The sequence below is a fragment of the Urocampus carinirostris genome, chromosome 6 (assembly GCF_059441175.1).
Source record: "Urocampus carinirostris isolate Australia breed hairy pipefish chromosome 6, RoL_Ucar_1.0, whole genome shotgun sequence".
Lineage (NCBI taxonomy): Eukaryota > Metazoa > Chordata > Actinopteri > Syngnathiformes > Syngnathidae > Urocampus > Urocampus carinirostris.
In genome coordinates this window covers 39,784,713-39,800,585 of record NC_142354.1, presented here as the reverse complement: position 1 = coordinate 39,800,585, position 15,873 = coordinate 39,784,713, and the positions used below count along the sequence as shown (strand labels likewise).

The 15,873-nt window shown below is 40.9% G+C and overlaps 1 protein-coding gene across 1 annotated transcript in view; it reads left to right on the top strand.

Moving 5' to 3' along the window:
* Positions 1-15,446, top strand: part of tulp1b (TUB like protein 1b) — a 35,225-nt gene extending 19,779 nt beyond the window's left edge. Inside the window, exons 9-15 of the mRNA XM_088338991.1 lie at positions 2,790-2,954; positions 5,037-5,149; positions 6,915-7,023; positions 7,111-7,209; positions 11,183-11,354; positions 14,487-14,628; positions 14,691-15,446. Of these exons, the coding sequence (XP_088195117.1) occupies positions 2,790-2,954; positions 5,037-5,149; positions 6,915-7,023; positions 7,111-7,209; positions 11,183-11,354; positions 14,487-14,620 (792 nt within the window). The 3' untranslated portion in view covers positions 14,621-14,628; positions 14,691-15,446. The remainder of the gene's footprint in view (positions 1-2,789; positions 2,955-5,036; positions 5,150-6,914; positions 7,024-7,110; positions 7,210-11,182; positions 11,355-14,486; positions 14,629-14,690) is intronic.
* The last annotated feature ends 427 nt before the right edge of the window (positions 15,447-15,873 follow it).

The window sequence follows — 15,873 nt, the reverse complement described above, 5'->3', positions numbered from 1 at the left end:
ACACCCTCTACGAACAAGTGGTCAACAACCTTTTCTGGACCACAGACTGGTTTAATATCTGACTATGTTCTCGCAGCCAGGCCCAATAATTACAATTAATCATAATAACAATAATAGAATAGAATAGAATATACCTTTATTGGCATTGTTACAACATAGGTTGAATATATTGTGACAACGAAATTGGACGTGGCACTCCAGTTTCACATTTTACAGTGAGGATAAAGAAAACAAAGAAGATAAAAGAACAAAGAAGATATTTGTACTGTCCTTGTTTCTGGCTTTGTTTTCCTTCGGAGGGGGGTTGTATGAGGGGGTGAGGGACAGACAGAGATGGCCGGATCCAACTAGATGTTTGATGTTACTGGACACACGGTCCAGTGTTTTTTCCCTAATTGCTCAGTCCACGTATTGAATGAATTTGGGAAGTACAGTCCTTAAGCATAACTGATTAAAGTCGCCGGCGACGATAAACGCTCCGTCGGGGTGTGCAAGCTGCTTTTTATTGATAGCAGCGGGCAGGAGATTTAACGCTATGCTAACGCGAGCATCCGGTGCAACGTTAGCATCTGGTGGAACGTTAGCATCCGGTGGAACGGAAACAGCAACCACAATGACCATAGTTAGCTCTCTCGGTAGGTAGAAGGGTAATAGATAATAATAGGCTGAAATAGGGCAGCACGGCGGCGCAGTGGTTAGCGCATGTGCGGCACAGTTCATGTCTTGGAAACCTCCTGCGTGGGTTCAAATCAAGCTCCAGACTTCCTGTGTGGAGTTTGTATGTTCTCCCCGTGCTTGCGTGGGTTTCCTCCGGGCACTCCGGTTTCCTCCCACATTCCAAAAACATGCATTTCAGGTGAATTGGCCGGTCCACATTGTCCCTAGATGTGAATGAGCGAGTGAGTTGTCTGTCCCCGTGTGCCCTGCGATTGGCTGGCAACCAGTTCAGGGTGTCCCCTGCCCACTGCCCAATGATTGCTGGGATGGGCTCCAGCACCCCCGCGACCCTACTGAGGATAAGCGGTGCAGCTGATGAGATGAGATGAGATAAGGCTGAAATAGACAAAACATTTCTCTTAATCTAAGGCCTGGAATAATCACTTTGTTCCCCTCTTACATTCTCACTTGCTATGAGCGATCAATGGTAACCAGGGTTGGGTAGGGTTACTTTAACTTGATTACTTTCAATTACTTTTGGATTACTCCAATACCAAATATGCTAATAAAAGACTAAAACTAAATATGAATAAAATGATAGATAGATAGATAGATAGATAGATAGATAGATAGATAGATAGATAGATAGATAGATAGATAGATAGATAGATAGATAGATAGATAGATAGATAGATAGATAGATAGATAGATAGATAGATAGATAGATAGATAGATAGATAGATAGATAGATAGATAGATAGATAGATAGATAGATAGATAGATAGATAGATAGATAGATAGATACTTAATTCATCCCCGAAGGGAAATTCACATTTCCAGCAGCATCCCTGAGAAAAGTACAATAATAAAGCCAAAAGAATCCAATATACAAATACCCAGTGTGACGTGCAAATGCCCACTGTAGCGTGTTATATAGAGTAACTAAATAGTGCTTCACAGAATACATATTGCAGTAAGATTCGGTAATATCCAATGTAGGTGGTGTGGTTTAATGTGGGCCTTTACTCTGCCGGGTGGAGTTAAAGAGCCTCATGGCATGAGGAAGAAAAGATCTCTTCAGTCTGTCCGTAGTACAAGACAGTGACAGCAGTCTGTCGCTGAAACTGCTCTTCTGTTTGGAGATAATGCTGTGTAGTGGATGCGATGGATTGTCCATGATTGACCTCAGCTTTTTCAGTGCTCGTCTCTCAGCTACTGTTGTTAGGCTGTCCAGCTCTTTGCCCACAACAGAGCTCGCTTTTCTAGCCAGTTTATTGAGACGAGAGGCATCCTTCTTCTTGACGCTGCCTCCCCAACACGCTGCCGCATAGAAGAGGGCGCTTGCCACTACTGTCTCATAGAATATTTTCAGGAGCTTTTTGCAGATGTTGAAGGAGGCCAGCCTTCTGAGGAAGTAAAGTCGGCTTTGCCCTTTCCTACATAGAGCTTCTGTGTTGGCAGTCCAGTCCAGTTTGTTGTGCAGCTGCACACCCAGGTATTTGTAGGTCTGGACAAATTCTACACATTCTCCCTTGATGGTTACAGGAACCGGGTGAGTTCTGGTTCTCCGGAAGTCCACCACCATCTCTCTGGTCTTGGTGGTGTTTAGGTGCAGGTGGTTTGCGTCGCTCCATCGGACAAAGTCCTGAATCAATTTCCTGTACTCCTCCTCCTGCCCGTTTTCTGATACATCCCACGATCACAGTGTCGTCGGCAAACTTTTGCACATGGCAGGACTCAGAGTTGTACTTAAAGTCCGATGTATATAGAGTGAATAGGAACGGAGAGAGAACGGTCCCCTGCGGAGATCCTGTGCTGCTAACCACAGTGTCCGATGTACAGCCCCCCTGTTTCACATACTGGGGTCTGCCTGTCAGGTAGTCAGTAATCCATTCTACAAGGTGTGAGCTAACTCCCATCTCTGTCAGTTTCCTACTGACTCACAACACGTGGTCAGCTTTCTCTCCTGGCTTTGATCTCTTTGATCCCCGGCAAAACGAACATAAAATGCGACAGAAACAAAATGAAAAGAAATCCAAACAGCTTGCCAACATCATTTTTGCCGTTCCATGTGTTCCATTTTTCCCCAAGCCTGCACAAAATTTAGTAATTTTATTTATATTTCTGATCAGGAGAGAGCTCCGTCACCTGAGATTGAATTCGAAAACTTGGAGACGTTCGTGATGGAGCCGGCGCCTCAAGGAGCAACTGTCAAATGCAGAGTGACCCGAGACCAGCGGGGTGTGGATAAGAGCATGTATCCGCTTTACTTCCTACATCTTGACAACGAGAAGAAGGTTCGTTGGAGGTTTGATGAAGTCATCATAATGATAAAAATGTACTTGAGTGTAAGTGGCGTACGGTTTGGAGATAGGGCCCCGGGCCCCCGGAGATCCTTTAGGTCAGTGGTCTCCGACATGGTGCCCACTTAGGACAGTTGAGGTTCAGGACCAGTTCTGAAAATAGCTCACCCGTTCTGGCTCATTGTTTAATTTTTTTTATTGGTTAATTGAGTATATTTATCACTAGTATTAAAAATTAACAACATGGTAATAAGATAGTATTAACATGAACGGCATTGCTAGTTTAGAAATTCAAATTCATTCAAGTTCATGGGCTTCTTTGACAAAAAATGTATTCAAGTATTACAAAAAAAAACAATGATAATTCATGAATCTATTAAGATGAATGTATTCATTAGACTTTTTCTTGATTTATTTTACACGGAATGCAACAAACTAAATTATAATTTATAGGTCTTATAAAGCGAATGAGCAAAAAACCTGCAATTTTTTTAAGTTAGCTATCTGGCTATCTATCGTAATCAACATGCATTGTGGGAAATGTAAAATTTTGTCAAACCTCTCGTAAGGCCCATTTATGTTTTAGACAATCAGACATTTTAACCTCTCATTTGCAACATAAAATGATGTGGAGGGCAACATTTGGCCCGTGGGCTATTAGTTTAACAGGCCACATTTGGCCCCTGGTGTCAGGTTCTGCACGGTTGCCATGGCGCCCAGCTGGCACCGCCCCTTGACACTGGCTGACTCGCATTTACCGATTACTTCTGTGGGTACTTCCCGTTCCGTTTCGTGACACCTGGGCCATTAGCCTGAAACATGTGCTTTAACACTTTGATAGAAGAACTTAAAAAAAAAAATCTTATTTTTATGCCATCATTCATTTTTTTGTTTTAAATAATATGTTATGTTTAACTTTTATACGACATTCATTATCAATAAGCAACTAACAAAAATATCCATCTATCCATCCATCCGTTATCTGCACCACTTATCCTCAGTAGGGTCGCGGGGGTACTGGAGCCCATCTCAGCTATCTTTGGGCAATGGGTAGGGGACACCTAGGAGCTGGTTGCAAGCCAGTCACCGGGCACACAGAGACAGACAACTCACTCGCTCATTCACACCTAGAAACAATATGGACCTGCCAATTAACCTGACATGTTTTTGGAATGTGGGAGGAAACCAGAATGCCCCGAGGAAACCCACGCAGGCACGGGGTGAACGTGCAAACTCCATACGGGGAGGTGGGTCCGTGCGCTAACCACCAGGCCGCGGTGCCGCCCACCTAACAAAAATATATAAAACAAAATTGAATCCTTAGTTTAAAAATTTTCAATTATTTGAAAAAAAACAATACACGACGAGAAACACACTATGATATATACACACTCGAGACGTTTGCATTTCTATTAAATATCATAAGCCTCACTTAGATGATGAAATCAAAAACACTCATGAAAAGGAGGCCATAAAATTAGGAGAAAAATGGTGCTGTTTGGTCACTTTGATTTACGTAGTCTGTATTTTTCTTTGTGCTTTTTAGCACTTGTTTTTGGTTGCAGTACATAAAACAGCAGCATTTAGTGATTAAATCATTCCCGCTGTCCCTCTTAATGTCATGTCCTGCACGGTTGTCATAGCGCCCAGCTGGCCCCGCCTCTTGACACCGGCTGACCTGCATTTCCTGATTACTCCTATGGGTACTTAAATTCTCTTTTGGAACTGCCCTTTGCCAGATCGTTGTTTACCCTTGTTGAAAACTTGTTGATACCTGTTTATTCTTGTTTTGCTTGTTGGACTTTGTTGCACTCCGGTGCAACATTTTGAGAGATTCCTGCAAGTTCTGTTTGGATTGTAATTTTGCCTGCATTTGAGCCTGCTTTGTTTTGTTTTTGGTCCGTTTGTGTCTTGGACAACTTTTCTTTCTCAATTAAAGTGACAGATCGTCTACGCAAATGAGTTCCTATTCCTGATCCCCGACCCGTTTCCAAACAGTTCCGTTCCGTTTCATGACACTTAAAGGTTTTTAAATGATAAAAATCCAAACGATCTATCTCTTGCATTTCTTTGTAGACATTTCTGTTGGCGGGCAGGAAAAGGAAGAAAAGCGCAACATCCAACTACCTGATTTCCATCGATGCCACCGATTTGTCAAGAGGTGGTAATAACTTCGTGGGAAAGTTAAGGTACCAAACAGGCATTCAAGGATGGAGTTTCACCGCTAGTCCAAGTATCCAAATCTCTTCACTTTCTGTTTGCATGCCAAGAATCTCACAAGAGGGAGCGAAGCCCTCACAAACAGTGTTTTTTCCCATGCCTTTGAAAAAATTTAGGTCCTGAACTACAAGTGAGAGCTAACTTAAATGATCCACAATTTAGCCAATGTCAGTTTTTCTTCTGGCATAGTGGAACTAGTAGAACAGTGCTTCTCAAGATGAGACTGGAAACCTCTTCCGTGTGTGACTGACTTAAACTACGTAGTGCAAATCCAAGCCAAACTGCAGTGCGGGTTGGGTAGGGTTACTTTAACTTGATTACTTTCAATTACTTTTGGATTACTTCAATACCAAATATGTTAATAAAAGACAAAAGAAACTAAATATGAATTAAATGATGACTCACAACACGTGGTAAGCTTTCTCTCCTGGCTTTGATCTCTTTGATCTCCGGCAAAACTAACATAAAATGCGACAGAAACAAAATGAAAATAAATCCAAACAATTTTTGCCGTTCCATGTATTCCGTTACTCCCCAAGCCTGCACAAAATTTAGTCCTTTTATTCATATTTACCGTAAATTCCGGACTATAGAGCGCACCTGATTGTAAGCCGCACCCACCACATTTCAAAAGGATAACCGCTTTTGTACTTACACAAGGCGCAACTGTATATTAGCCGCATGCGCCCACATTAAAATATGTACCACAATCACAATATCAACCCAAACTCTAATTTGGGTCCCGCGATCTTAACTGAACATAAAGTACACGGTTCAAAAACCACAGCCGGCAAAGTAACGGAAAATGATACCGGTACTTAAGATTTGATGCTGACCTGCAGAGTCCGGGTCCCGTTAAAAGTAATCCAAGGAAAAAAAGTGTATATTTCCAAAGGTATGGGTGGGAAAAATATATATCCACTATTGTCTGCCGCGTCCACAAACACTCACCTTTACCGGTCACCACTTCCCGTCATCCCCCGCATCTGTTACGCCCCTTCATTTTAATTGGTTAGTGCAAGACTTATCAGAATAAGTGTCCAAAATAAATACAAAGAAATACATCACAAAAATATAGAGTTGCAAATACATATTATACAGGGTTACACATATTTACAAATAAGACGGTACACACAGAGAGTTTTCAAAGCTTTAATAATAATATTATAACTTTCATCCCACACCGTGCCTGTGAAGGGTAGCAAAACGCTACTAACAACACGCTCGCAATGCAGTTAACGGGTCTGTTAAAACCGATCTCATCTTTCTCCCCATAACTGACGTCGTCAAAGCTGTCCTTCTTTAGTATGGGAAAGAGACTTTGTCATATAGACTTCGTCCCACGCTCCCTTATCAAAAACACGCTAGCAACACGCTCGCAAGGTAAAGTTTGCGTGCAGTAGCTCTGTTTCCTTCTTTATCGGACTGCTCGATTGCGTTTAGCTTGTAAGCTGCGTCATGTGCCTTGAACTCGAGCGCCGCTGGCGGCTGTTAGAAAAATTACATAAATTGGCCGCATCGCTGAATAAGCCGCGGGGTTGAACGTTTGGGAAAAAAGTAGCGGCTTATAGTCCGGAATTTACGGTAGTTTCTTTTGTCTTTTATTAGCATATTTGGTATTGGAGTAATCCAAAGGCAATTGAAAGTAATCAAGTTAAAGTAACCCTACCCAACCCTGCTGCAGTGTTAGACCAAATATTGATTCAAAATCTGCTTTTCACGTATGCTGACCAGATCTAATTTAATGGGCACCAAGTTTACCGTCTTTGACAACGCACTCAACCCAGAAAAAGCTCTTCCCGACATGTCCAATGCACGGCAGGAGTTAGCAGCCATTATTTATGTAAGTTAGTACAAAAAAAAACCCCGTCTAGTTTCTAATAAATGTAATAAATGCAAATTAAATGAATTCTCTCCTATTTCAAATTAGGAAACAAATGTTTTGGGGATGAAAGGGCCCAGGAGGATGTCAGTCATCATTCCAGGCATGGATAAAGACAACGAGCGAGTACCCCTCCGACCCAGAAATGTGAGTCTGACTCTGGCTAGATCAGAAAATTGAATTGGCAGAGAAAAAAAGTCTCTCTCTATGTTCAATCAATCAATCATGTAATCAATTAATCAATCAATCAATCAGATTGCTACTCAAAATCCTGTATAAAAACATTCAATGTACAATAATGAAATAAAATCCCTTCCTTTTTTCCCACCCGGCCACTTGATTGATTGATTGATTGATTATTGCTCCAGCGAAAGTCGGGGGGTCCCGTCCCTGTGCGTTGAGCCGACCAGATGAACCAGGTTTTTCCAATGCTGGCGGTCTTGTGCCAGCTGTTCTGCATCCTCTACAGCAACTCCGTGTTGTTGGAGGTCGCCCGCAACGACGTCGAGCCATCGAGTGCGGGGTTTCCCTCGTGGTCGTCTCCAGCCTGCGGCCTTTGGGTCAAACTGGAGAATGGCTCGTGTCGGATGGTCTGGTGGTAGACGAAGGACATGGCCAAACCAGCGGGTGCGGCGTTGTGCGACCAAGGAAGATGCTCGGGGCTGGCACGTGCGGGCTCTGAGCTCTTTATTGGAGACTCGCTGGGGCCACCTGATGTTCTCGACGGTTCTGAGAGCCCTGCTATCAAAACCGTCGATTCTTGTGGCCAGGGTGTCGTTCAGGGGCCATGTTTCTGAGCCATAAAGCAGGATAGAGAGTACGGCGAGGTTATAAATGCGGAGCTTGGTCTTGCGTGCGATGGTCTGGTGCCGCCAGAGTGGTTTCCAGAGAGACTGCAGAGCAGATGCTGCCAGGGCTCTTCTGCGGAGAATCTCTGGTTTTAGGTCCCCAGCGTTGTCATAGTTATTATGTTTAGGGGCGGCAGTAGCTCAGGAGGTAGAACGCCTAATACACAGACATAAAAAAATGGTTAGAATAAAAATAAAACAAAAATAAAAAAACAATAAGGCAGGGCACAGATTAACCAGGTGAGGAAAAGGATGTAAGGGAGGCTCATCCACACTTATAGGGATGGCAGCAGACAGCCACTGGAAGGATTTTTTTTAGACAGCTAAGCACACCCTACCAAGTATCTTTTGTCACATAATACTAACATTATGTGGATTTATTTAGTTGGTTGCACAATACAGTACTGTATTTAATCACACTTTTTGGTGAAAGTACAATGTTGGCAAAAATATTGACCTGATGTATCTGCATATTACACTTCTTAAATTTTTTTTCTTCTTCTTTTTGATTAGTTTGTCCTTTTTTTTTACTTCTTTTCTTACTTTTCTTTTGTTCTTTTGTTGTCTAATTTCCTTTTTTGTTTTAATTGTAATTTTTTTTTCTGTTTTTTACCTGGCTCTTTCATTCTTTTTCCTACTTTTTTCCTAGTTACCCTGTTTTTTTCTCTCTATTTTCCTTATTTCTTTTTTTCATCTCTGTCTATTTTCGATTTAGTGCTTTATTTTCCCAGTTTTAAAGTCGTTATGTGCATAATTTTACGTAATAATTGGTAATATACTGGTGGAAGCAACAAAAACAATCTAAGGAGCCATTTGGGAGCCGAACAAGCTGGCTCCTTTTTTTATTAGCAGTGTTAAAAATGCACTTACTCTTAAAAAAAGACGGAAATTTGCGTGATAACCATAAAGTAGACAGGTAGGTAAGAAAGGTCACGTAGCTACGTAGTCTAACTGTGCACCTGATGATTAAAATAAACCCACATTGTCTCTCTCTAATATAATGCTTTAGTGATTTAAAAAAAAAAAAATAAAAGTCGATCTCCTCCAGCATGGCATTACAAAAATCTTGTGACGTAACTGCACAGGCAGAGGCTAGACTTGGTTTTGGGGACCTACAATGTAGAGGTAAGATCTTGGGCCCAGGCACGAACCCGACCCAAACCCAGGTTTGGTCTTGAAATGTCAATCATTAAGTCGGGCCGGCCCGGCTTCTCCCTCGCAATTTTTTTTCCCCTTCATAGAGGATTTGCACAGCATGCAGTAACTTTTACTCAAGTCATTATTTAAATAGAGAACAAGCTTACAAAACTATCAGTTTAACTCCAAATCACTTAATCCAAAGAAATTGTCGGCATTGGAGTCAAAGATGCGCCGCTTCCTCCTTCCAACTCCCTCAGGTCAGACGTCATTTCCGCTTCTGGCTCATAGCTTACAAGCTTTACAAACTTTCTTTCTGCTTTTTGGCCAAATTTTTGCATTTTGTAATCTGAGGAATAGGATTTTATTTTCTGTGCCAATTCTTTCAGTTTCAGTTTCACGTTTGAAATGCGCACTTCGGTGTCAAAACGTTCAAGTAGGCAAGGCAAGGCAAGTTTATTTGTATAGCGCAATTCATACACAAGGCAATTCAAAGTGCTTTACAGAAATGGCTAAGAGACAGGTTAAAAACACACGATTACAGTTAAAACATAGAAGAAAAGACATTGAAAATTTAAAATGTGTTTTTTAAAATGCATTAAAACCACAGATAAAATCAATGAATTAAAATAAAGTAAAAGTGAAGAGTGCAGATTGAACCCTTTCAGTTGTATGCACAGTTGAACAGAGCTGTTTTCAGCCTGGACTTAAACACTGTCAGAGTAGACGCCTGTCTGACGTCATCAGGAAGACTATTCCAGAGTTTAGCTGCATGGAACTGAAACGCAGCTTCACCCTGTTTAGTCCTGGCTCTGGGCACCAGCAGAAGGCCTGTCCCTGAGGTTCTCAGGGTCCCAGATGGTTCATATGGGACCAACATGTCACAGATGTACTTTGGTGCTAGACCATGAAGAGACTTATACACCAGCAGAGCTGTTTTAAAGTCTATTCTCTGAGCGACAGGAAGCCAGTGCAGTGACCTGAGCGCAGGACTAAGATGGTCGTACTTCCTGGTTCTAGTCAGGACCCGAGCAGCAGCGTTCTGGATGTTCTGCGGCCGTCTTACAGCTCGTTTAGAAAGTCCAGTCAGAAGGCTTTTACAGTAGTCTAACCTGCCAGAGATAAATGCGTGAATAAGTTTCTCCGAGTCTGGTTTGGACAGTAAACCTTTGATTCTGGCAATGTTTTTGAGATGGTAAAAGGCTGATGATGTATTGGATTTAATGTGGCTGTTAAAGTTTAGGTCTGAGTCCATTATTACCCCGAGATTTCTAACCTGATTTTTAGCTTTTAAACTAAGTGATTCCAGATGACTGATGACACTTTCTCTGGGTTTTTGTGGGCCGAAGACAATGACTTCAGCCTTGTCTGAGTTTAGTTGGAGGGAGTTGTTTTGCATCCACACAGTGATCTGTAGTAAACCCCATGCTGCGTATTTCAGCCAAAATGCACAGTCCGGCGCTGAGGTACACACGGCCGAAGTATAGCTTCTTGTTCACTTTGGCGGCAAATTAAAGCTTCGGGTTTATTTAGGGCTCAGTTATCAGATCAAGTTATTCCGTTGGGTTTGGGCGGGTTCGGTTTTATATTGCCGCGACTCGGGTCGAGCTAAATTTCTTAGGCCCGATCTTACCTCTACTACAATGTAACTAAGTGTAGGCATGAAAAAAACAACAGTGATTTGGCACCAATTTGTTTTAAAATTCGCTTTGTGTTAGTCAATGACATTTTTACTGTGTATGAAGACCTTTTTGTCTATTGTGGCCAACAATAACATCTTTTTTGTATTGAAATTTTCTCTATTAGGACATGAACCTAAATGATCTGCATTTCTATAGCGCTTTTCAAGTCACTGACTTCCCAAAGCGCTTTACAATGTGCTCCACATTTCCCAATAGCGGCCTTGTATTGCGGGCATGTAAGACGCTAACCAGCTTATTGGGGGTATTAGGGGTTCAGTGTCTTACCCAAGGACACTTCGACATGTAACACGGACGAGCCGGGATTCGAACTGGGATCCCTTGATCCCAAGACGAGCGCTCTACCTCCTGAGCTACTGCCGCCCCTAAACATAATAACTATGACAAAAACATGCCTCGTTTATCTCGTGTTGGATGATTCTATTGATCTTGTAGGACTATGACGGGCTGTTGATACGACACCAAAATCGAAGAATGGAGAATCTGATTGAGCTTCACAACAAGACGCCCGTGTGGAACGAAGAAACGTCCTCACATGTGCTCAACTTCAACGGCCGGGTCACGCAGGCCTCTATCAAGAATTTTCAGATTGTCCACAGTAAAGATTGTGAGTCCAACTAAGCCAGTGTTTTTAACATATTTCACCCAAGGCACACTTTTTTCATTTAAAAAAAAAACAAGAGGCACACCATCCATCCATCCAAATTTTCTAATTCCTGGCACCAGTTTTATGTTTTTTAGTTTAAATCTTCACGTTGCCTTAATTGACAGTATAAAGGTTTCTTATCATTTGTGGTCACCGTGTTCCAGGAGGCAATATATGTTGTTTATATTGGTTAATACTTTTTATTGTACCATATTTCCACCCTGTTTTTCAAGATTTACAATGTTTTCTTGTTTTTTTTTAGAACAAAGCTACCGTAAAGTCCGGACTATAGAGCGCACCTGATTATAAGCCGCACCCACCGCTATTTAAGTGATTTGCCACATTTATACTTACACAAGCCGCACCTGTGTACAAGCCGCGTGCGCACACATATAACTTGAGTCACAATCACAAGTTTAACCCAGACTAGGCTGTATGTTCCACGATTGTAAGTAAACAAATAGTACACAATCTTAGAACCACAATCAGCATCATGAATGGAAAATGATACCCGTAATTAATGTATGATGCAGACTTGTAAAGTACGGGTCCCATTGAAAGTAATCCAAGGAAACAAAATGTAAGGGTGGGAAAAATATATATCCACTAGTGTCCGCTGCGACAACAGACAAATCTACCGGTAACTCAGCTTTACTCCACTTCCCATCAGCCCGCGTATGCTCCGCTACTTCTTTTTGATTCGCTCGTAGAACACATAACAGAATAAATCTCTAAAATAAATACATTACAAAAATATATAGTTGCAAATACACATTATACATGGTTACACATATTTACGAAGAAAGACGGTACACCAAGAGTGTTTTCAAAGCTTTAATAATAATAATATAACTTTCATCCCAAACCGTGCCTTTGAAAGGTACCAACACGCTAGTAGGATCACGCTCGCAATGCATCAAATGTGTCTGTCAAAGGAAAGCATCCCGTAATTGTGAAGTTCACGGTAGATCGTCCTCAACTTCCTCCTCATAACTATTGCCATCAAGGGCGCCTTCCTCATTATCGGAACGTACCTTTACCTTACAGACAATGTATGCATAAACTTAGAGGTTGCAGTCTTTCTTGGCGCACATATTCTACTGGTCTTAATCTTACCTTTGATACTCCAACGCCGCTGGTGGCCGTTAGAAAAATTACATAAATTGGCAGCTTCACTAAATAACCCGCAGGGCTGAACATTTGGGAAAAAAGTAACGGCTTAAAGTCCAGAATTTACGGTAATGCTTAACAAAAAAATGTTTTATACATTCTGAATATTCTCAGTTTTTTGATTTAATATAAAAATAATAATCAGCAAAATTGTGTGCAAGGTTTTTACTTTATTTTATTTATTATTTTTTCCATTACAATCATGAAAAGAATATGGTATAAATATTTGGTACTACCACATGAGCAGATAATTAATACCGGTACGTAACAATAATCTAGCAAATATCTTTTTCTTTAGACACGTTTATGAACCTCCATTTAAGTTCAAACTTAAATGTAGTACACCCGGAGATTTTAGTTAACTGAACTGCAATATTAATGTACAAATATACTAATACTGGAAGAAATAATCCAATATTGGCTCTGTCTCTTTTGGGCTCAGAGCCAGAGGCATAGATTTGGCATGGGGAGAGGGGGCTTGTCCCCACCGATAGCGAACAAACATTTTTTGTCCTCACAAATTGTATGTGATCATTTAAAAAAATGCTCGATGTCACCACCAATGCCAAGACCAAACATATGCCCTTGCCCAGAGCTGAGTTAGTGTAAAGTAGATCATATTTAGTTCATTGTGTATTTCTCTGTGTTCTATGTTACATATAATTCTGATGAAATTAACTCGAATAACTTGTTTTTTCTTATTTGTATTTACTATTTTTTCCATTGTGAATGTATGAGTAATCATTAAAATACACACACATGGTCTGATTTTAATACACACATATACAGTGGAACCTCGGTTTTCGAACGCCTCTCAGTTCGAACAAATCGGTTCTCGACCAGAAATTTCGAGAAATTCTTGCTTCGCTTTTCGCTCAAAAAATCGGAGTTCGAACACCGGTACGCTGGGGTGCGATGCTGAGCGGCGTACGAGTGTAGATCGTGTAGATTGCACCCACCCCTCGTGACCAACTGTTATCACATGCGCACTTGCTTCTTTTCGCTTTCGCTTTTAATATCGGTGAACGGAGTGTTTTAGCCCCTAATTATGCCGCCGAAGAAGGTCGGTGCAAGCAGCAAAGTTGCTACAGGTGAAAAAAGAACAGTAGTGCGTACAACTATTGCATTTAAGAAAGAAATAATAGCAAAATATGAAGAAGGTGTGCGAGTTTCCCTTCTTTCGGGGGAATAGAGCATGGCTTCTGCAGACCACCACAAAGGTAAGAAATCCTATTCATAATTATTTTCTTTATCCTTTAACCGCTCACCACTTTTTGTGGAGACCCGGGTGCTAAATGACGTGTAAACGACCTGATTTTTTAATTTTTACACGTTCATGTTAGCGTAATCTTTCGTACGGAAGATTACGCTAACGCGAACGTACGATTAGCCTGGGTTAGCTTCATGTTTACGTTCATGGTAAACATTCAGGGTGTTGGAACGGATTAAAACAATTTTACATTACTTTTAATGGGATTTTTGAACAGGGTTCTGGAACGGATTATGGTCGAGAACCGAGGTTCCACTGTACTTCAGTTATTTTTTCATTGTATGTACGGAAAGACGTATTTTTGACGTCATTGATAATTTCTACACATGCGCAAAATTTGAATAAAACTCGTTTGCTGTCTGCAAACGGGGTGAGAGAGGTCTTGGTATAGCCTAAAAAGGGAGATACCACCTTTGCTCTCCCTGCTGCGCAGCGGATTCTAAAATCTATACGTTTGCATTTCTGCCTGATCACTTTAGTCAATAGCGTATCAAAATCTTTATTAGCTCTCTCAGTTAGCTACTTCACCCAATTTGGGTTGGTTCTTCTAACCCAGCAATTTTAAAAACTGAAATGCTGTAGTACATCTCACAACCCTAACCCATTCACCTGTCTGTTTTCTAAATTCAACTTGTGTTTATTTTGTGTTTTAGTGGACTATATTGTGATGCAGTTTGGCCGAATAGCTGACGACATCTTCACGCTGGACTACAAATACCCAATGTGTGCGGTGCAGGCCTTCGCCATTGCACTCTCTAGTTTTGATGGGAAAATCGCTTGTGAATAAGTCCATATTTCGTTCTGTGTACATTGTTACACAGAATGACAATACAAGGAAATTATTATTATTATTATATGAATATCACGGGATACATACGCACCTGATGGACTAACACAAGCCATTGGATATACAGTACATTCAAGTCATGACAAACTAATGTGAAGGGATTACAAGAAATCGAGTATGTGTGATTTTGACTTGCTACTTTTCTTAGGCGGGTTAACCCTTACTTGTGAAAGTGCAAACGATGGACTCTTTAGATTCGTATTTAAAATTTGGTGTTACCTGTTAACCAGGGTTGGGTAGGGTTACTTTAACTTGATTACTTTCAATTACTTTTGGATGACTCCAATACCAAATATGCTAATAAAAGACAAAAGAAACTAAATATGAATAAAACGATGACTCACAACACGTGGTAAGCTTTCTCTCCTGGCTTTGATCTCTTTGATCTCCGGCAAAACTAACATAAAATGCGACAGAAACAAAATGAAAATAAATCCAAACAGATTGCCAATATCATTTTTGCCGTTCCATGTGTTCCGTTACTCCCCAAGCCTGCACAAAATTTAGCCATTTTATTCATATTTAGTTTTTTTTGTCTTTTATTAGCATATTTGGTATTGGAATAATCCAAAAGTAATTGAAATTAATCAAGTTAAAGTAACCCTACCCAACCCTGACTTTATGTTACAGAAAACTACCATCACCATCATCACTGCATTTCTTTTTCTTTTGTGGGGGGCTCGGGATGGACTATCAAACTTGGTTTATTATATTGAAATGAGTGGCTGGTGAATATGAAAATAAAGGAAGTGTTTTCTCCATGATACATCGACAAACATGTTCATTTTGGTAAAAAATAAATAAATAAAACATCCCCTAAATCAGGGGTGTCAACCTCACTTTAACTCGGGGGCCAAACAATAAAACAAACATTCTGTCGGGGGCCGGACTAGTAGATTAATAATAATAATAATTCCGGCACAAAAAAACGGCGGAGAAATTCTTCAGAAGATCGCGGAGGCAAGGAAAACACGTGTGTTGAAGCGAACTATTCTACGAAAGAAAATAAACAAAAGGATACTCCTAGCAAGAAAAGAACTTTTCTGCCAAAATGGACTCAATTATATTCCTGGTGACGCTATGATGATGATAATGGATTGGACCTTGAGAAGGCATTACAACTGTGGCGGGACAGCAAACCACGAAGAATATATGAACTGAAAAATCTGAAGTGATAACTGCTTTGTATTACC